The sequence below is a fragment of the Sinocyclocheilus grahami genome, unplaced genomic scaffold (assembly GCF_001515645.1).
Source record: "Sinocyclocheilus grahami isolate Dianchi unplaced genomic scaffold, SAMN03320097.WGS_v1.1 scaffold153.1, whole genome shotgun sequence".
Lineage (NCBI taxonomy): Eukaryota > Metazoa > Chordata > Actinopteri > Cypriniformes > Cyprinidae > Sinocyclocheilus > Sinocyclocheilus grahami.
The window spans coordinates 580,402-602,577 of record NW_015505332.1 but is presented as its reverse complement, the minus strand read 5'-3'; the positions used below and the strand labels follow the sequence as shown (position 1 = coordinate 602,577).

At 37.0% G+C, this 22,176-nt stretch overlaps 1 protein-coding gene across 3 annotated transcripts in view; it reads left to right on the top strand.

Annotated features, from left to right (window-relative positions):
* oxr1a (oxidation resistance 1a) overlaps nt 1–22,176 on the top strand; it is a 186,567-nt gene that overhangs the window by 63,372 nt on the left and 101,019 nt on the right. For 2 of the 3 annotated variants that reach the window (XM_016281953.1, XM_016281950.1), the window contains exons 1-2: nt 1,144–1,217; nt 20,855–21,048. In XM_016281953.1, coding sequence (XP_016137439.1) covers nt 1,192–1,217; nt 20,855–21,048 — 220 coding nt within the window. In that variant the 5' untranslated portion in view covers nt 1,144–1,191. Of the gene's footprint in view, nt 1–1,143; nt 1,218–20,854; nt 21,049–22,176 lie in introns of those variants that run through there. The other variant, XM_016281951.1, reaches the window with a different exon arrangement.

The following is a 22,176-nucleotide window of genomic DNA, read 5'->3' as shown; positions in this document are numbered from 1 at the left end:
CATCTAAATGCCACTTCATATGCAACTTCTGCAAAGATTAATTTTATAGATACTGATTTAATTTGTTTAGTAACAGCCTAAATGTATTATTATTATTATAATTACTGATTAAATGTAAGAATTTGACTCGAAAGATGATGTACACTTTTAGAAAAAATGGCTTTATAAAAGGTAAGAATGCCCATAAAAGTTAAAAATAAATTAAAAAATATTGGAAAAGATTAGTTTCTATCACTGCTGTGACCTGACCACACAGAATATGAAGAATATCAAAAACTTTAGGAGTCAGCTGTCCACGGTAGTCCTTAAGATACCAGCATGATAACACACTCAGCAAAATATCGTCTAATTATCTTTATCGATAAAATCACAGAAAATATTGAGATATTATTTTTTGTCAATATCGCACACCCCTAGTACTGACAAAATGATTTGCAACGGTCGGTTTGTCACGCCCAGTGTAGACAGCCTCAAAATTTTGGTGTATTTCTGTCTTTTTTTATTCAAAGATCATACAATCATCATCAGTAGTGACATTAAAAAAATTTTAGACTTAATATTAAGAAATGTGCATTGTGTACAAGTAGTACTTCAAATAAAGTTTAATTATAATTTTTATTTCAGTTAGTCTCGAGCGATATGTCAGTAAATATGTTAATAGATTTGAACTATACTTAATAGGAAATAAATGTATTTTAAATATATTACTTTTTACTAGGGTAGTTGCCTATGTAGGCAGCGCACTAGATTTGGAACAAAGCAAAAGAGTCAGAGATCAAACCGTGACAGGAGCAAGCAACAGTTATATAGACAGTTATATATAACAGTTATAACTGAAAATTTGACCTTGCTAAGGGAGAGTGAATAATTGTTAGTGTTAGTTGTCCTTGGCTTGGTAATTTTTCACTCTGTCATTCCAATTTCCTCTTTTCTTGTTGTTAATATCCTCATACTCCTGTTTGTTTAGCCTGGCTTCACAGTGCCGGACGAGCAGCTTCAAATCCTCTTGCGTGGCTCAAGCTTTGCTCTGGCACTTGCTCTTCCTGCATCATCAGTCGTTTGGATATATTCGTTAAATACATTAGCCCGGTGGCCCACTCTCTTTAAGACCAGTCACATGATCTCGGTTCTGCCTTAGCTTAACCTCAGCAGCACTTTAGTCCACAGATCAGCTCTGAAAGCACACCATTAATGGAGCCCGTATTTCATACACCACGGTATGTACAAAAACTGCAGCTTTTTATACTCAAGTTTTCTTGGTCTTGCTGGAGATGCAGTGAAAGTTGTGCGACAACAACCAAATTTGTGTCAGATTCTGAAAACAACTAATACTGGAAAAGTCATTTCCGTAAGGAGGCTATTGAGTTGAATTAATGTGGGATTTTGATGATCAAAATAGGTTTAAGAGCAGTGTTTTTCCTGAGACTTTTAGTAAACATGAATTAGCTTACTGCTTTTTGATTGTAGCTTTTATCTGTGTTTCTCTCTTTCTTTGGAAATCATCCTTAAGTGGGGAATTTGCCTTGAGATGCGTTCAATCAATAGCAGGAAAATAACAGCTCTTGGCCTAAAAGGCAGATTTGCTGTACAAGTTAGAGAGACGTCCGTGGCATGCAGACGGATTGAAGAGATTTGAAAGGATTGAGAAATCTCTCTTTGGAGAAACGTACAAGAAAGCAATTATGTCTGACCAAGACTTACCTGCTTGTTCTTCAAAAGACTGAGCTGCTGTTATTTGCCATCACTTTCCCTCTTCAATATACAATGAACATCCAGAGTGCCAAGAATTTATTTGTTTTGTCAAATATTTCATACTCAAATCTCCTTATTCTGTCAGATGAAATTGTATGGGTTTTTTAGCCCGTCTTTAAATGCATCTTAATGGGTTTTTGTCTTTCAGCTGTGTTTAAATCTTTCAAAACATCTTTTTTGAAGTGCAATCAAAAATTATTTTTGCTCATGCTTTCAGGATATGTTGTCATGTTAATTCCATTGGGTTCAGTCTACTTAAAATGTGTAAAACGGAAGTTTACTTAAACCATTTATGTTGAGACTACATGAAGAATTTTTGCTGCAAACTGAGCAGTGGATTCCTAGTTCCCAGCATGCTTTGAAAAGATTTGATTAGGAGAGTAAGTCAACTGCATTATTATAAAAATCTGTTTAATGCATCCTTATTGGACAAAATGTACTGACCCGAACTTTTGAATGTTATTTTAAGTGTAAATTTATGTTTTTGAGAAAGATGGGGGGGGGGGGCTGTAAGTGTTTAATGCTCTAGTGTTTGGGGATTTTCTATTGCTGATGAATGAAGCCTATATAGTATTAGGATGATTGTTGCTATAATGACCAATTCCTGTGCAAAAGCCAGTATATTGACCAATCTCTTGTGTCTTGCTCATTACATACATTTAAAAAAGCTCTGTTGATTGATATGTTTTCCCTGCCATTAAAAAAACCTTTACTGGAAATGAATATCATAGTAATATGGGCCACCTTTTCATGTGGATCTGTAACCACCCTAACATGCTGACATCCTAGCAGATGCTGTGAGGATAGGTTAAAGTGAGGCATGGCATTTATATGATAAGTTTGCAAGCTGACTCTCTTATTAGGTTGTGTTTCCAGGCTCTGTGTTTGTTTGAAGTGAAGTGAGCACTCCAGGACACACTTTAAGCCGAGCGGTGGCCACGATAATCCTACTTGATCAGAAAAAGTGGATTTACAGAGTTTTAACCGCAGTGTCCCAGTTAGCCCGGCCGATGAAAGCCAACCCCCTGTCCTCCGCCAGCTTTTATCTTTCAATTCATTCATCCATCCGTCCGTTTATCCCTGCACCTTCCCCTTTCAGTGCATCTAAAAGCTCATCAGAACTCATAATATATTTGGTTTCAAACACACACTGTTACATCATGGAGTTCATAGCATGCACAATTGTAAAAAACTTGCATTAGTGGGATGTAGCATATCATATATTGTGACGATGGCAAATCAGATATGTTTAAATGAACCAGTAATACAAACCGGTCCTAATAAGTGTGGTTTAAGTCGTTTGATCCATAAATGCATGTTTTAAGTTCACTTATGTTCAAGTGAGCATATGAAAATGCTGACGAACCATTTTCAGCCAATTCAGAGGCATCATTGCACAAGTTATATACGAGGTGTATGTGTATATACATATATATATATATATATGTATGTGTGTGTGTGTATATATTTAACATAATATGCTTTTAATTGCACATGACACTACATGCATGGGAAAAATTGGTTTGTTAACTCAACTTTGGTATTTCAGTTGTCAGTTATTTTCTATTCATTAATAACTTAATTGAAGCAAAAGACCAGTAACTGTACATGACAATAAACATTTATAATTTGAGAAGATCTGTCAGTCAAACATTTGGCGGTAAAAGCTGAAGTGCAAATATACAGTTCGTTCTGGCTATAAACTTATTTTAGCATTTATATTCTAATAGAGATATACAGTTTTAGTTTTGTTAGGTAAGTTCGTAGAAGTAGTTTGATGGGTGGCAGTTTAGCTCATTTGGCAGCGAATTAATTAACTCCACTAATCTGTGTGCATGTTTATGTTCATGTGTGTATTTATGTGCCTGGTTGTTTGTTTGTGTGTGTGTGCATGAGTTTGTTTCTATGTGTTACACACTGAAGAGAAGGTCAAGAGTGTAACAGCTGCTGCCGCCCAGTCTACTGCACAGGAAGCAGCATGTTTCATAGGTGTAGCGCCAGTGTGCTGCATTGCAGCATGCATAAACACACAGTGGGAAATTGTTTCCTTTAAGAATCTGTGTGCAGTGTGATCATGTTGCAGGCTCAGTGTTGGTCATTTGAGGTTCGCTTAAAAGGTTTCTCTCTGGAGAGAACCTCTCATCAGCATTCAGCTGCCATGGAAATTATCACACACTTGCACATGTGTTTATGTAATTGGGTGGGATCTGTTTATTAGTATGAAATGAAAGCAGGGAAGCAAAGGTCATACACTGCATTCAAACTGCCTATATTGTTTTACCTTTATAGACATGGTTAGAGATAAAGAACTTCCTGCAGAAAAAGTGCTCTTTTATACACCGTCATCCATCCTTTATTATGATATACTGTATCTTTCAAGTAAATGTTTTGCAAATACATTTCATAATGGGGGTGTGAAGTAACGAATTACAAATACTCACGTTACAGTAATTACGTAGTTTTTTATCAGTAACTGTACTTTTTGAGTAGTTTAAAAATTGTGTACTTTTACTTTTACTTGAGTACATTTTAAGAGATGTATCGGTACTTTTACTCCGCTATTTTCCTCCGTTTGTGGTCGTTACATGCTTATTTTAATTTTATTTTTATCCATCAACGTGATTGGATAGATAGTAATAGGTCTCGTGACTTTCGTCAAATCAAATTGTGCATAGAAAACTTTAACCGCCAGCTGTTTATCATGGCTGCTGGAAGCACATTCTTCAAGCATCAATTCAGTCGCATCTTCCTCTAACTTCTGCGCTGCCTCTCTCGCGTGCGTTCTGCAGCGGTCACTTGGATAAGTCGTTGTTGCTTGTGGAACTTGTTGACTTTTGATGAGTTTGAGCGTGTGATGCGCGCTGTGAAAAAGTGTGTTGGAAACACAAATTGAGGACCAATCTTCACCTTATTGATGGCCCCTGGTGTTAATATACTGCATCTGTGCTCATTTTAACCCATATCATGGTGTGTGATGCTGAACTATGAGTTTCTAATGGTGTTTTTATTTGCACTGTTCTAAACATTAATATTTTATGTGCAACAACAACAGCAGTAGCAGCAGTGGCCATGATTTTAAATCTATTTTTTCTAACTTTATGATTTAAATGGGGATGATTGTACTGAGAATAACTTTCATCTTTTCTTTAACTGAATACTGTTTCCGTGCTGTTTTGATGTATTTTAAAGAGTTGGCAGTCAAAATTAAAATTGCTGGATGAAAGATATTCTTCATTCTTTATGACAAACAAGATCATGTGAATTACAGATTGTGAACGTACAATGTTTTTCAAATATATAAATTGTGGTGTACAGCGTTTATTATGAGGGGGTAGAATCCACAGCTCAGTACTCACTACTCAATACTCATGAGTACTTTTAAATAGGCTACTCTTTTACTCTTACTCAAGTAGTTTTTTTGGACAAGCACTTTTACTCTACTCGCACTACATTTTTTGGAAGGTAATGGTACTTTTACTTGAGTATATTTTTCAGTACTCTTTCCACCACTGATAATGTATTTATACTGTATGTAAGTATGTATGTGTATATACTGTATATATACACAGTGTGTGTGTGTGTGTATATATATATATATATATATATATATATATATATTTATATATATTTGTATATAAACAGTATATTTGTATATATACATATATGTATATGTTTTGTTATGTTGCAGCCTTATGTTAAACTGCTTTAAATTACTTTTCTTTTTCCACAACAATCTACACTTCATACACCACAATGACAAAGCAAATAACAAGTTTTTAACATCTTTGCAAATTTATTAAACAAAAAAAACTTAAATGATTCCATTGCTATCTGGGACAGTTGAAATTTAGCCCAAGAGCATTCATTTTGCTTGTAAATGTTACCACAATTTGAGTGAAGCTAACCTGTGGTAAATTCAATTGAATGGGTATGATTTGGAAAGGCACACATGTCTTAATAAAAGGTCTAATAGCTGAAAATGCATATTAGAGCAAAGACCAAGCCCTGAGGTCAAAACAACTGCCTGTAGAGCTCAGAGACAGGATTGCATCAAACCACACATCTGGGGAAGAGTTCAGGAAAAAAATATGCTGCATTGAAGGTTCACAAAAGCATGTAGCCTCCATTATTCATAATGGAAGACGTTTGGAACAACCAGGACTCTTCCTAGAGCTGGCCTCCTGGCCAAACTGAGCAATTGATGGAGAAGGACTTTAGTTAGAGTGGTGACCAAGAAGCTGATGGTCACTCTAGTTGAGCTCCATGATCATATGTGGAGACAGGAGAAACCTACAGAAGGGCAAACATCGCTGCAACACTCCACCAATCTGGTTAATGTTGGTGTGGCCAAACTCAATCCTCTCCTCAGTGAAGACACATGAAAACACTCTTGGAATTTGCAAAAAAGCAAGGACCCTCAGATTGTGAGAAACAAGATTATCTGGTCTGATGAACCTCAATTCCAAGCATCATGTTTGAAGGAAACCAGCTCTGCTCATCACTTGCAGAGTACCATCCCAAAAGTAAAGTGTGCTGGTAGAAGCCTCATTCTGTGGGGCTGTTTTTCAGAGGCAGGGACTGAGAGACACATCAGAGTAGAAGAAAAGCTGAATACACCAAAATATTGAGATAGCCTTAATGAAAACCTAGTCCAGAGTATTCAGAACCTCAGACTGGGCAGAAAGTTTACCTTCCAACAGGACAATGACCCGAAGCACACAGCAAGAGTGGCTTATAGACAACTGTGTGAATGTCCTTGAGTGGCTCAGCCACAGCCTGGGCTTGAACCCAATCAAATATTTCTGGAGAAACCTGAAAATGTGTGTCTGCCCCCATCCAACCTGACCGAGCTTGAGAGGTGAAGAGGTGAGGTGAAGAATGGCAGATAATTGCCAAATGCTGACGTGCAAAGCTTGTCGCATCATACCCCAAAATACTTGAGGCTGTAAAGGTGCTTCAGCTAAGTACTGAGTGAATACTTATGCAATGTACTTATTTCATTTTTATATATTTATATATATATATATATATATATATATATATAGCAAATTAATTCATCTGTTTAAAATGTCATTTAAAAGTTTTAGTCCATCTGAAATTGCACCAGTGCAAAGTTGGACTAACAGACTTAGTCAATTGTTGCTCGACATTGTTCAGCATATTATTGTTAGTCCAGTAACTGTATGTTTCTGTATGGGGTCATCACCTTGACAAACAGACCAAGTGTTGTGGTTAATACTGTGTTACACAGTTCGTAGTTCGGGAAGGAGGAGGCAGGAACCGTGAACATTTAAACAAAACTTTAATAATAAAATAAACACAAAATAGCGTGACAGCGCCTCACGGACGACTGCCGTGCACAAACAGAACCAAAACACAAAATAAAGTCCAGGCCTGGTCCTCTCTCGTCTTTCACTGTGGTCACTCCTTTTATCCTTCCGGAGCTCCTCCGTGAGACTCGAGACCGGTGAATGGCGCAGGTGTCGTGCATTATCCCTTATTCCACCGGCCTCGCTCCGTTCCCACAGCTCTCGGCCCCGCCCCACTCGTCACATACTGCTACTGTTTTAACTGCCATAATCTCTGACCCATGCAGGCCTGGACACAGACACCCGCAATGAATCAGATATAAAAGATATAAAGATATTGTAGCTGTATGGATGGATAGACAAATAAATAACACTGAGTGAACAAATGTATTGCACAAGTTAGTTCATTACATTTACAGTACATACAGTATAGTATTGAATTACACACAATGTAGGATCAGAAGAGTTGAAAACCTAAAGAAGAGTTGAGGAACGTGCTGTTAGGAGTTTGCTCTGTGAGTCTTCTCTCTAGTAGTTGAGTTGGTCAGACTGCAGGCAGGAGCTGGAACTAAAAGACTGATTCAAAAAGTCTTTCATTCTACCTGAGTGCTGCTCACTCTCTCTCATTCACTGGCCTGTTATTTCTGATAATCATAAGCTTTCAAGGCAGAACAATGTTCATCATTCCTTCTTTCTTCAGCAGCAGCACATGTTTGCAACTGTCATACAACGTGACACGCTCAAATAGGAGCAATTTAAAGACGTATACAATGGACCGCACTACCACTGAAAGTCCAGAACCATCTGGAACAATTCGATCAAATGAAGCTCCCACAGTTCCTTTGTCTCCTCATCGAAATAAAAACTCAAGGCTGGATCTTAAGACTGACGGCTGTTCTTGGAAAATGTCGTAGAGATGAGCACTATTATGCTCGGCGTGATGAACGCTATTATGCTCAGGACTGGAACTGAGATGTGTTCTCAGAATGAACGGACGACAGCAAATCATCTGAGAGGTTTTAATTCTCAAGCTCACTGTGGCTATGTGCGTAATACAATACTACCACAATACTCTTATACTATTTTTGCACTTTGTATATAATTTCTTTATTGAAGAAATCAGGTTGTATCTATTATATTGAATACATTTTTTTATATACATAATATCCAGATAATCTACATTAATGTGTTATATGTGCAGTAATACAGTCAAAACACACTGCATGGAATACTGCATTATAATGAATCTATTCATCCATCCATCCTTGTTTTAAACATCAAACATTAAAACACTACTGTGTAAGTTAAGAGCTTTCTGTGGTTTGCCAGAAAAATACCCTTAATAATATTCTTAATTCAAGTTATGTTTTCTCAAAATATACTCTTTATTGTCTTACAAGATTTTACTGCACAGAGATACTCCTTAAGAGTCATATTTTTTTGAGTAAAAATCTTATTTTTGAGCAAAAATATATATTTTTTAAAATAAAATTATATGAAAAATTGATTTAGCTTTGTTATACTTAAAGTCCACATGAACTGCGCTTTGCAGCCTAAAATTTTACTTACATAATCTAACGTGTTTAAAAACTTTTAAGTGGGAATAACATTGCACAGATTCACAATTCACAATAATTCATAAAAAGCATGTTATTTTTGAAGGCCTATAATAATTTAGGGTAAAATAAACTGAATGCAGCTCCTGTTCTGAAACTAATTAATATGAGGCAGTCATCTGCAGCTCTTTTCTCTCCGGTACCGTATGCTTGGATGGTTTTATCCCGGCTCACTTTCAGGAAGCAAACAGATGTCCCATCTGAGCCCGAACATGACAGGAATTTCAGATGGACCTGTGGATTACGACTCGGGTCAAACGTCGGTCTTCTGTGCACTTTTGAAGGAATGAACTGTTGAACTGAATTTTAATGCTGTTTCTGCTGAGCTGTGCCATTGTGATTTGGCAACTATTCAGGTCTCTGATGAGTAAATCCTTGATAAACAAGATTCATTATGTTTTAACTCGTTAGTTCACGTACAAACTAGTCCAGTTTCCCCTTTGCATCTCTCATTGTGATCGCTCCCAGCCCAGATTGTGCACAGTCATGCCAGCATGATGCCCGCTGACTGCTGATGGGATGTAAGGGTGACGTTTTCATGCCAGCTGCCCTGTGCCAGCGCAGACCGACTGGTGGATAGGAGGTGTTGGAGTGGAATGTGTGAAAATCCACGGGTCGACCCAGAAAAAATCACCAGGAGCCCAGACCACCATCTGAACCAAGAGTCCACCCATATGAGCCATTAAAGGCCATGCTGTAAATCTCTTCATGTTGCTCGGCTCTCACTCGTAGCTTACGGCTTTTAAGCAGCAAATGTTTCATAAACACGTCCTCCCCTGTGACCCCGTCCCCCAGTGCCAGCGATGGGAGTCTGCACAGATGTGCCCTGTTTCTGTCCACTGGTCCCTGCCAGCAGCAGCAGATGTCTTGTGAGGGTGAAACTGGCTGCTGCGCAGTGAGATGACCCCTACAGCACATAAACTAGTGCTAAATATAAAGTGGAGTCCAAAAGTTTGCTTTTGGAGACTGTTAGTGAAAAATGCCTTTTAATCAAATACAAAAAATGTTATTGCATCAGCGTTTACAATAATGCATCTTTAATTGAGTTATGTGGGTTTAAAAAGCAATTATATGATGTTCATATTTATTTCATATTTTTGCTCAATTACTTTGTATTAATTGTTTTATACTAAAATTGTTTTTATTTACTTACAGAATTTCTACTCTCTATATATACTACCATTCAGAAGTTTGGGGTTAGTACAATATGTTTTTGAAAAAAGTAAAAAAATTTAAATTTGATTTAAAAATGCTGTAAAAGCGGTGATATTGTTAAATATGATTGCAATTTAAAATAGCTGTTTTCTAATTGTGTATATTTTAAAATGTAATTTATTCCTGTGATGGCAAAGCGGATTTTTCAGCGTCATTACTCTAGTCTTCAGTGTCACATGATCCTTCAGAAACCATTCAAAGATGCTGATTTGCCAATCAAGAAGCATTTAGTATTACTATCAATGTTGAAAATAGTTGTACTGCTTATTATTTTTGTGAAAACCATGGTGCATCCGGATTCTTTGATGAATAGACTTTATTTGAAACAGAAATCTTTTGTAACATTATAACCGTCTTTCCTGTCACTTTCGATCAATTTAATGTGTTCTAACTAAAAAAATATATGAATTTATTTAGATAAAGTGCTGTGGAAAAATGATAAAGGAGCAATAGATAATAGGACAAATTAATTTAGACATATTCAAAATACACTTAATCACATGCACATTAACATTTTGCTTTTGATTCAGTTTTTTTTAATTATTCAATAACACACAAATTTCAATTTCCGCATGCAAATTCTTCATCCACGTCTTGATAGATACTGATGGATTTTTTAATTGACTTTTTTTTCTGTTTTTTTTTCCATTGACTGTCACCTCGCAGGGCTACAGATATTACTTTTTTTGTATTTGCTCATCATGAGATCTCAAGGTCAGTAGTCTGACGTGAGAGTTGGTCTGTTGACCTGTGACTCATTAAATTGTGGCTTAAAACAAATGAGTCTGACCTGAATCTGCTGCGGCTCGACCCCTTACAGCATCACAGTGCTCTCACATCACCACAACACATGGGATACAAGTGAACCTCTCTTCTCCTTTCCTCTCATTCTCTCTCTTCTGTGTTATAATTCAGTTCAGTTTCCTGCTGAAATCATCAATGTTCTCCTCCAATCATATTTGCCCTCGACTCTCCGGTTCCACCAATGAGAGAGCAGGAAAGCAGGAATGTGGCTAGCAACTAGAGAGTTATTGAGAGACTGCGGTTAACTCAAGGCCTCAGGAACATTGTGTGTGTGTGTGTGTGTGTGTATGTGTGTGTGTGTGTGTATGTGTGTGTGTGTGTGTGTGTGTGACTAACACACAGTTTGAGAGATGTGCGCTGATTCAGCGAGGGAGAAGTCTGCCCGGCGTCACATTTAGCGCAGTAATGAAACAGACATATTCCTCCGGGTTCTTCATAACTCCTCTGGGTTATATCAGCTCTTGTCTGCTGGCTGCGTTTCAGTAATATTGATGTATGTTGTGAAATGAATAGCAGCACCTCTGTTAGTTGCTGATTTATCGAGGTGCTCTGATAACAACTCTACCGTCCCACTCCACCAGCACATGCTGGTAAATGCCATAGGAATCGTTAAATCCCAGCGAGATTCATAATGTGTTTACGTCTACTGTGCGCATTATTTTCTGTTTTATAGCTGATTTCGTTAGAAACACAAAGGCAGTGTCAAGAGATATGTACCTGCAAAGTAATGTTTGCTGCTCAGTCATTGTACACTTGATGTTTTTAGCTTGCTAAATATGGATCTGGTGCAATTAAAATATTTAGATTCATATGTACAATTAAACTCCTGAAAGTAGTATGCTATATTGTCACCTTTGTACGTTAAAGCGTAAAAAATCATGAGTGGGGTATTTCTGATGTATTTTTTGCCATTCCATTAACAAAAACATTGACTTTGGGACAATGGAACTGAAACAACTAAAATGCTACCTCGTAATATTTGTATTCATATATAGTATTTAGTAGGGCTGTGCAAAAAATCGAATGTGATTTTCATGTCAGTAAAGCCGCTTCTGTGATTAGTAGTAAATCTCCAGCACGTGCTTTCAGATGGAGCGGCATTTACTACACAGAGCCGTAGTTCACTGACAAGCTACACAAAATCGCGTTTAAAATCGGTAATGAATCGCCTGCAATTTTTTGCACAGCCCTAGTATTTTATATAGTAATATTAAATTATCATATGACCTCACTATTTTACATCTACTTTAGCGAATGACGTCCAGTTATTAGCTCTGAAATAAACATGGTTCTTTTTTTTTTGTAAACTTGTACATTTAATAAAATCACACAAAATTACACAAAAAAGTGGGATGCAATATTCTACACAATATGCTTTTCTTGTATGATGCACATTTTGGGAAGTAACTATGAACACTACTAACTTAAGCTTGTTTATAACATTGTAGCTTTTTAACAAGTAACATTATAGCTGGTATATTGCATACTGTAAGAGTAGTATGGTAGTATGCCATTCCAAATGTACCTTTAGTTCTCATTTTAAAGTCAGCATGAAATGCTGCGATGGTTTATTTTTATTTTATTTTATTTTTTTCCAACAATTTTTTTTTCAGTAGTGTGGACGCTTTTGGTGTCACTCACTTGCGGTTATTTTAGCTGTACAAAATCAGTCCATTATGCATGCTTGATATTGCAAACTGGTATTTGTTATCATATTATTTGAATTTATTATCATAAACATACCTATAGTGGCTAATGAATTGAGTTCATCACATTTAGAGAAGAGATGTTGTTGATGTGCATGGAAAAATCATTTATAGTAAACACTTCAATGTTCCATAAAATATAAGAATTGTCAACTTTGAGCCTCGTACGTTGCTGTTTTGCTGTCGTTTGTGTTTTTTCTTTTAGACAGCAGTTTGTGAGACTCTGTGTCCCAAAGATGTCACCATTCTCTACAAACGCACACAATTTTCTCTCTCTCTCTCTCATGCTAATACCACCATCAAGAGCTGATGCTGAGAAATCAGAGAGAGAAAAGAAGACGTGGAGGATAAAAAATGATGTCTCATCAGAAAATTTGGGCAGAAATGCAGGTTGCATGCAAAGTGCTGTGCAGAGTGACAGTCAGTTTATAGAAAGATGACAGTTGTGCATCAATGTGTTATGAAACAGAGGGAATGTCAGGGGATGCAACTTCATTTGATCTGCTCTCATATGAACTCCAGTTCTTCTGTTTACACTGTAGGTGATCAAACAGATGAATATTATGTTTTTCTTGTTTCTTTTACTGAAAGTGTTCATCACATGCATATACTGTATGTGAATGTCATGCTTTATTAGAAAGAGCTTTCAGTAAGGTTAGGAATCAGGTCACTTCCTGTTTTATAATGTTGTTTAGAGCATTTGTGTTTTCCTGAGGTTGAATATAGGGACTGTTATAAATCAAATAAAAACAAAAACAGCCTGTAGCCTCTGGTATTAAACTTCAGTACGTTGAATTTTAATGCAACTCTGACCAAACGTTTGTTCAGGCCTCGAGCTGTTTACTCCAGTGCAGACGCATGTTTATTTCACAGAACTGTTGGGAAGCTGCTTTATCACTTTACCTGCTTTATGCAACGCAATTCCATTTAACACAGTGTGGTTTAGAATGTTAATCAGAAATTCCTGCAAAAGGTGGTGAAACATTTTAATTTATAAATGCTCCATCTATTTAAGTGTGTGTGTTTGTAAGTGTGTGCACTTTTGCATGCATGTAAATTCCCACTAATTTAAACAGGTTCATGCATTTATGAAGTAGCTACCGGTATTGGAGAGTAATTGACTCTTCGCAAAGACCCGCCCCCCTTGGTTACTGTTGATATGTGTGACAAGCCACACATGATTTTCTTATGCAATGTTAAATACATCGCAGAGCACAGGACACAGACAACATGCCGACAGACAAGAAAGAGCAGGTTACCTTTGGTGTGTAATTTTTTTTTTTTAATTAAGAAATTCAAACAATGAATACTGTTTTGTGTTGTGACAGATCTCTGTCGCCTTAGTTTAAGTTGCATGTGAACCGTTTACTAGTTACTAGTTAAAGCACGAAATAAACATGAATGAACATCAGAAGGTATCTTGTTTCAACCGCGGGTTTATTTGTCAGTCAAAATGGTGGATTTGATCTATTTTAATATGCTGAAATGAGAATTGGCTGAAAATTTACTCCAAGATGTAGACATGTTTGTTTCTTCATCTCAACAGATTTGGAGAAATGTAGCATTACATCACTTGCTCACCAATGGATCCTCTGCAGTGAATGGGTGGCGTCAGAATGAGAGCCCAAACAACTGATAAAAACATCACAATATTCGACAAGTAATCCACACGACTCCAGTCCAACAATTAACATACTCCAACTCACATCAAAATCCACCAGCATATTTGTTTAGAACTGTTTTGGACTGTTTTCACTTATAAACAGTGCTATATATGTGCTTATTTCTCTCCTGAGTTAGACGAGACAACTTTTTCACTGTAAAAAGTAGTGTTATGGATAGAGCGCTCATATTTTAGCCGGAAGCATCAGTCTGAAGACAAAAACGTCTTAATGAGGGATTTGTTTCTTACAAACATGCGGCTTTTCACTTCACAAAACATTAATTAATGGACTGGAGTGGTGTGGATTACTTGTGGATTATTGTAATGTTTCTATCAGCTGTTTGGACCCTTATTCTGATGGCACCCATTCACCAATGGTGAGCAAGTGATGTAATGCAAAATGTCTTCAAATCTTTTCTGATGAAGAAACAAATTAATTTACATCTTGGTTGGCCTGACTGTGAGTAAATTTTCTTTAACAATTTATATAGGTAGTCTTTGTTACTAGATAGCATTTTGATTTAATCAGATTTACTTCATATAGTGCTGTGTCATGTAGGCTGTCTAAAGCTATATTATATCCCTCTCCTCGGCTGACTCGATTAAGCCATCAGGCATTTGAAAAAGCAGAGGCCTGTCAAGGCCAGTGTCCCATAACTCTCTCATAAGAGCCACGTGTAAGCGGCAGTGAGGGCCCACAGGAGCTGCTTGTCTCCTCTAAATGACATGTCTTTCTCATGCCCTCATTTAGTTTCGTTGCATGTAGTCTGGTCATGGTAATGGCACCCGAGAGTATCTGTAATATTTGTCTTCAAAGATCGGTGCAACAAGCAGGCCGCAGCGTTGACATCAATCCTTCACGCTGAGATGTTCAGTTCCCTGTGCACACCAGATCTGAGTTTCACTCGGGCTCAAATCCATCTTTCCGAGCGAGATAAGCGTGCTCTGGCTTTGCCTGAATTCCCTGTTGTTTATGCATCTTTTGCCAAAGCATGTGACTACTATGCTTAATCTCCGAATGTCTGGCAACGCAACTCTCTCTGCATGGAGCATGAGGAAGAAGAGAACCAAATGCCAGCTCTTATTCTAACTCCTTTACACATTAGCTGTAAGATAAGTATCGGAGGTACTGTAACACACACACACACCGATCCCCTTCTGCTCCCCACCCAACGTGTCCCCGTCGTACTCTGTTGGCCGCGATAAAGAGCAGCCACACTCACGGCCGCCATCAGCCGCCTGCCAAAGCATTTAATCTCTCTGCAATTTCCCACCACCCTGTTTTCCCGCTGATCCATCCCACGTCCTGTGAGTAGGGGGATTTGGGATGTTTTAGAGGTTCAAAAACACAGAGAAAGTCAGAGAAAGAAGGAGGTGTGTGTGAATCTCATGAAGCCTGTCCAGAACATAACCCTGTCATATTTCACACCAAATCAAAAGAGAAAAACATCATTTTTATTTTACAGTAAAAAAAAATATATATATATTTTTTTTTTTTAGTTTTATTTATAGTTTTTTTGGAACCATTAAGATGTGTGGTTTGTGAGCACTAAAAATCTCATTAAAGTTAAAAATGTATTTTTAATTGTAAGCTATTTAATACTGCCAGATAGACATCTTGGACCATTTTGTCAAATGTTGCTGTTTTACAAGCTTGCATTGCTCCAATAACAGGATTTAATTTTATTTATTTATTTATTTTTTAATAATCACACCAAATGAAGTTGTTAAATTGACAGTTGTAGCTCATTTAAACTTAATTATATTTATATACAGTGGGGGGGAAAAGTATTTAGTCAGCCACCAATTGTGCAAGTTCTCCCACTTAAAAAGATGAGAGAGGCCTGTAATTTTCATCATAGGTATACCTCAACTATGAGAGACAAAATGAGAAAAAAAAATCCAGAAAATCACATTGTAGGATTTTTAAAGAATTTATTTGCAAATTATGGTGGAAAATAAGTATTGGGTCAATAACAAAATTTAATCTCAATACTTTGTTATATACCCTTTGGTGGATGTGTACATATATAATACATATATATGTATTATATATATAATACATATATATATGTAATAGATTAAACACCTTTTATATATACACAAATTATATATATTTTTTATATTTTTATAGTTTGTTTTTATATTCATTATTTTTTAGTAAACACATAAAATTTTAAAATTGACAGTCATACAGGTATATGTATGTGTGTGTGTATTTTTATTATATATATGGGTGTGTGTGTGCGCGCGCATTCACATCCATATATAAATCAAATATATGTATTATGTATATATTAAACATAAATAATGAATTAAAAATAATAAAAAAAAATTTTAAAGAATAATAAATAATTAGGATCTAGGATAAGATAGGATTTAATATTTTTAATGATGTAGCCTGGTTAATTAAAGGCTTTTTATCTTTACTATAAGAGTGCCTTGGAGTATTGCATTTTTTCCATTTAAAGTCCCCATGAAATCAAAATTAAAGTTTTTTGGGTGTTAGTATCAATATGTTAGTCTTAAGGTTATCTATGTGTGCTCCAAAACAGTGACAAAATTTGCATTTAGAAGATATAAGCATTCAAAGCTTGCATCTTCGTCACTTCCGCCAAAACGGCTCAACATTTTTTTTGACGTCACATCGTACTTCAGCTTCTCATCAAACATTCTGTCCAATCAAATGCTCTCTAGAATCCGAAGCGCCCGCCCCTACACTATAAAATAGACGCTGAAGCCGTGGCTGAAATCGGTCACTTGTCCACAGAATTAGTATTTTCTGTACAGTGAATGGTACCTAGTGCACTATATAGGGAACAGGGAACTATTCAAACAGTGTAAATATGCTTTCCATTGAGGAAAAAAAGAAGTCTGGTTTAGCGCTGTGTCACGCTAACCACCGCACCGCACACACACTCTGCTCCGGTCCAGAGACACGATAGCACGCAGCGGATCACATGCGCAAGTCGGCGCAGACCACAAAATGTATCGGAGCTATTTGAATTCTACATAGAATGCTAAATTTTTTAGCAATATGGATGAGATTGTGGCTGGCATACCCTGTCAAATGCGGCTTTACGGAGCTCAATGGCTCTAGCCCAAGCTGTGATATAAATGAACGCTATTGGCTATTTTAAAAAGGGGCGGGGCTGCTTGATATGTCCCGCCCTGTCTTCCTGTTTCAGTTAAAATGACGTCAACACAGAGTAACGCTGCGTGTTTCTAAGCATTTCAGGGGAACTTTAATAAATAATTAATAATGAAGAATACAAAATTTTAAGTTATACAGAGTACAGTCTGCTATGTATGTTTTTTGTTTGTTTTTTACTTTTTTTTTTAAATGCAGTAATAGGCTTTCACGATCCTTTCATGTTCTCATGATATTCCCCCTTACACCATGGTGTCGGTCTTCTGGTGACCTTGCTTGACTTCTAGCATCTTCTGCTCAGCAGCTTAGGAGGGTTTCCCGGTTCTGATTATATTGACTTTGAAAACTGATTTTCTAATTATAGCTCGAGCGGTAAGCAGTGTTTTCACGGCAGATGTTCTGTACCGATTCAGTGCAGCCTCTGCGTCTGCGAATCACATAATCTACCCCTTAATTGAAGGAGAATGTTGTTTACATAAACACTCGAGCAGCGACGGCCGGTGCTGATGGTTAAAATACAGCTTCGGCATGAATACATTCTCCTAATAAGAGCAGAAGTCATGCGGCGAGGCGGCTGTGGTTATTATTGTTTGAAGGAAAGCTGGTGCTTTGTTTACATCTGGTGTTACGAAGACTGGAAGCTGGCCAGACCCTCCTCTCCCCCTCACTGTCTTTCTAAGCTGGATAATAGATAAAGCCACGGCGATGATTGGCACCACATCTCGTCCGTATGGAGGAATGAAAGAGCGCCGCTCCAGCTAGTTATTACGCACCCCGCATCACAGCGGGAGCGGGACCTCAGCGACGACTCGCCATTCGGCCCTCATTTTCAATTCAAAAGTGGATGGTTTTGCATTCACAGGAACAACATGAACATCTAAATGGAGAAATTAAAAGTGTGTCTGTCTACAGGCGCCTGTCTAACTGAACAAATCACAAACTAGTTGCATGATTTTGTCTTCTAGTGTCATTGATACTTCACTGATCTAAATCTTTGATCCGCATCATTGCACAAAAATGTTTGTTAATTGACCAAATGAATTACTTTGAGTGAACCTAATTTGTTTGTTCACTTTTTAACCAGTCAAAAGTTTAAGATTTTTGAAAGGAGTCTCTTATGCTCACCAAGTCTGGATTTAGTTGGTCAAAAATACTGTTGAAAAGTAATATTATTCTATTGTAATATCTTTTGCAGTGGCAAAGCTGAAGTTCCACAGCTATTACTCTAGCCACAGCCACATTACTCCAGTCTTTTGTGTCACATGATCCTTCATAAATCATTTTAATATTCTGATTTGGTGTTCAGATGTTTTCAATTACTGTTGGTACTCAATTATTAATGGTTCTTACTTTTGTTAATGTTTTTGCTGCTTAGTTTTTGTGGATTCCACAAAAATCTTGTTTTCTACATTGATAATAATGAGAATTGTTTCTTGAAAGCCAGCTCAGCATATTAAACTGATTTTAATTTTAGTTTAGTTTAGTTTAGTTTAGTTTAGTTCAAATAAATGCATCCTTGGTGAACATAAGAGACTCGAAGACATTTAAAAAAAAACCTGAATTATTCCAAACTTTTGACTGGTTGTGTTTGTGTATGTGTCACATTGGTTGTTAAGCTAATAACGCAATAAAAATAAAGCATAAAAACAGGTTTTAGCTAAATTTCTATTGTTTATATAATTTATTTTAGTTGGATTTAAGCATTTTTGTCTTTTTTTTTTTTTTTGGTATAAAATATTTCTAATCAACTTTCCTCTCACTTTTTAATTGTAAAGTTAATCGCTCTACATTCAGGGATTGCCTGCTCTTTGGGATGACTGGCTTGGTGGATGAGTATTCTGTGTTTTTGAGCTGGCTGAGTTGGACTCTTGGGTAAAGTCTGACCGCCTGGCTACAGTTTTCTGGTTGACTTTCTGCCCCGTGTTGTCTAACTAAATAGTTCTTGTTTTTGATGGGCTTCCTTAACCGTGTAATCTTGCGTGCCGGTGTTTGTCTTCTGACTTATTGCACATATTATGTAATGGTGAGCTGGTTTGAGAGAGAGAGACAGAGAGAGGGGGGAACCCACACCTGGGGTCTACCATCAGCATGTAGTCAGAGGTGCTGGAGGCTCCTTTGTGAGCTGTTTATTTAGACAGCTGTCCCACACACACACACACATCTCTGTTGGGAGAGAATAATTTTTGTCTATATGCAAGATTTTTTTCTACTGATTATAAAGAAGTTTAGAATACATGATGATCATTTTTGACATGTGGGATCAATATCTTGCTCATAATGCTGTTTTCCTTTACCTTTTGCCAAACAGTCATCATATGTTTATGAAATGAACACATTGAGCCTTGGTGCTTCTGTAAGTAACACAGCTAAAAGTGACAAAATAATTATTCAGAATGATAAAAATATAATTTATTTTAAATATTATTATAATATACGAGTATATTATTATCTTATATATTATTATTGTTTTATGATTATTTAATCCCCCCCACCACCACCATCAAAATAAAAATTCTGAAATATGAAATTGTCTGCAGATTCAATCTGACTCTTCATTTCCTGGTTCTTTACCACATAACAGCACATGCTGTCTATCTGATTTCTCATGCTGGCAGCATTTCAGGATTGACCCGAAGATGATTGGCAGGATTCCTGGGAATGTTGTTTTGCTCTTTCAGGCTTTTTGTCTCAATTATAAGTCGAGATGGAAAGTGAAGATGACTGACTGTGAGATCAAACAATGAACTGATCCTGGCTCCAGTGATCTGCCTTTCTTTAGGTTCACTACATGTTTTAAAGCAAATCACTTTAAAGATTCAACATTTGCCCTGAGCGAAGGAATTCAACTTTTCATCGTCTTGTTCAGTAGTTTTTATCTAAACGACTTTCTTGAATAATGCAGCATTTTTACAATTGCAGATACATTTGGGAATATTTTAGAGTGACCCGAAGGCAGATTTACTGTGCCATGTTGCATTTTTCTACTTAAGCTGCACAATGAAACCTCATGCATGTACTATATCTGTCTCAATTACTTACACCATGTTATCACATTTTTTTAATCATATGTTTTTTTAAATACTTTAGAGTACCATTTAAATATGAATATACTGTATACAATAATTTAGTGCCATAGTATATTAGTACCATAGTTTTACCATCCTATACCATTACCATACCATAAAAACCCTGCAGTATGACTTTAAGAGTTGCAAATGTCACATATCTTATAAAATAATAGAAGCTTTTTTTATGTATGATATAAAGCAGATTTCCATCAAAAGCCATTAAAAAGTCTGACTACCCATTAGAAAGAAATAGTTCTGTTTTTTAATTATCATAAGAGTCATGTGTCACAGAGCTCAGTCACATGTACTCCTCAAGAATCTGGGTCAAAATGTCACCTGTTGCCTCCATCTGTTGGCTTTTATGGATGCATGACATCACAATAATTGAAAGAAAAGTTCTTCTCATGTAGATCTAGTCATACACAACAGTTTAGATGGAATCAATGAAGGCAGGCCTTTAGCAGCACAAAAATGATACACAGTTGCACACACGGTCCATAAGTTTACAAACCCTGCTCTATGTGGTTTGAAGACTCAGTTCTGCATGTCTCCTGTGCTGTTTCCTCTCAGACTGAAGAAGAAGTCCCAGTCGGTGGATATCGGCTCTCAAGGTTTTCCAGCACGGCTCATCCCGAGTCTGTCCTTAAACAGATCTTCACCACCTGTTGCCAAGACAACCACATCTGAGGTGCAAGAAAACAACACCACCAATTCCCAGCGCCGTGGTCCGCGGTGCAGCGATCTGAAACGAGGATACACAATAGGTAAATGAGCATCCGGCTGTCTTCAGTATAGCAGACTGTGTGTTTGTTTCATGAGTTTCATCTGTGTGTGTGAGTGCATGAAGATGTTCACATTGTGTGAGTGTTTAGAAAGTTCTGACTTCCTGTTTTCTGCCTCCTCTTGTTCTCTTCTTGCTCTCTGCTCGTTCACCTCAGTCTCACTTTGTCCTCTTTGTCTCCTGATTCTCTCATGTCAACTCTCTTCTCTTTCTGTCCTTGCTCTCATCTCTGTATCCTCACTTTTTCTTCTCCTCCTTATCCATCTCATCTTCTTCTCCCCTCTTGATTCTTTGCTTGATCTCACCTCATTTATGTCTTTATTCTATCTCCTCTCATTCTTCACACTCTTCTTGCTCTCCTCTCTTTCTCTCCTTTTTCCTCTAATTTCTCCTTTTTCTTCAAGATCTCACCTCTTTTTCATGTCTCCATAGTTTCTCCACTCCTTCTCCACATTTTGCTTTCATCCATTTCATCTCGTTCTCGGCCTCCTTTTTTTCTCTCTTTCTTATCGCTCTCATATTTCTCCTCTTTTCTGCCTTTTTTTTATTTCTGTCTCCATAGTTTCTCCTCTAGTTCGCCACCATCTCTTTTTGCTCTCATTGGGCCTCATTTATCAATCTAATGTAGAAACGAGCGCAGATCCGTGTGCACAAATCAACTTACGACAGAGTTCACGTGTGATTCATGAAATATTCGTATGCCGCCAATCTCATCGTACGAATGATCGCACGTTGATAAATGTGGCGGCTGAAAATAATCGTCATTTGAATATCACGCCCCTAAAAACACCCTGGTTTAGAAGCCTCGCCCTAGAGTTTACAACCCGGCCAAAAAGAGGAAGTAATCCCATCAAAGAGAAATTCATCTTACTCCAAAAACATCTGTTAACCTTGTAATTGCACACTATTAGGCTACATTAATTTATGCAATTTATATGTATAGTAAAATACTCGTAAATATAAACAGCCTATTTAGTTCCCCTCACTCAACAACAAATATTTTAAATTTAACGGTATTCAGAACAGAAAAAGAATGGAAAGTTATAGAAGTAGTTATAAAATTATATATTCAACTATAAAATAAAACTGCTTAGGCTATAGTGGCATTTAT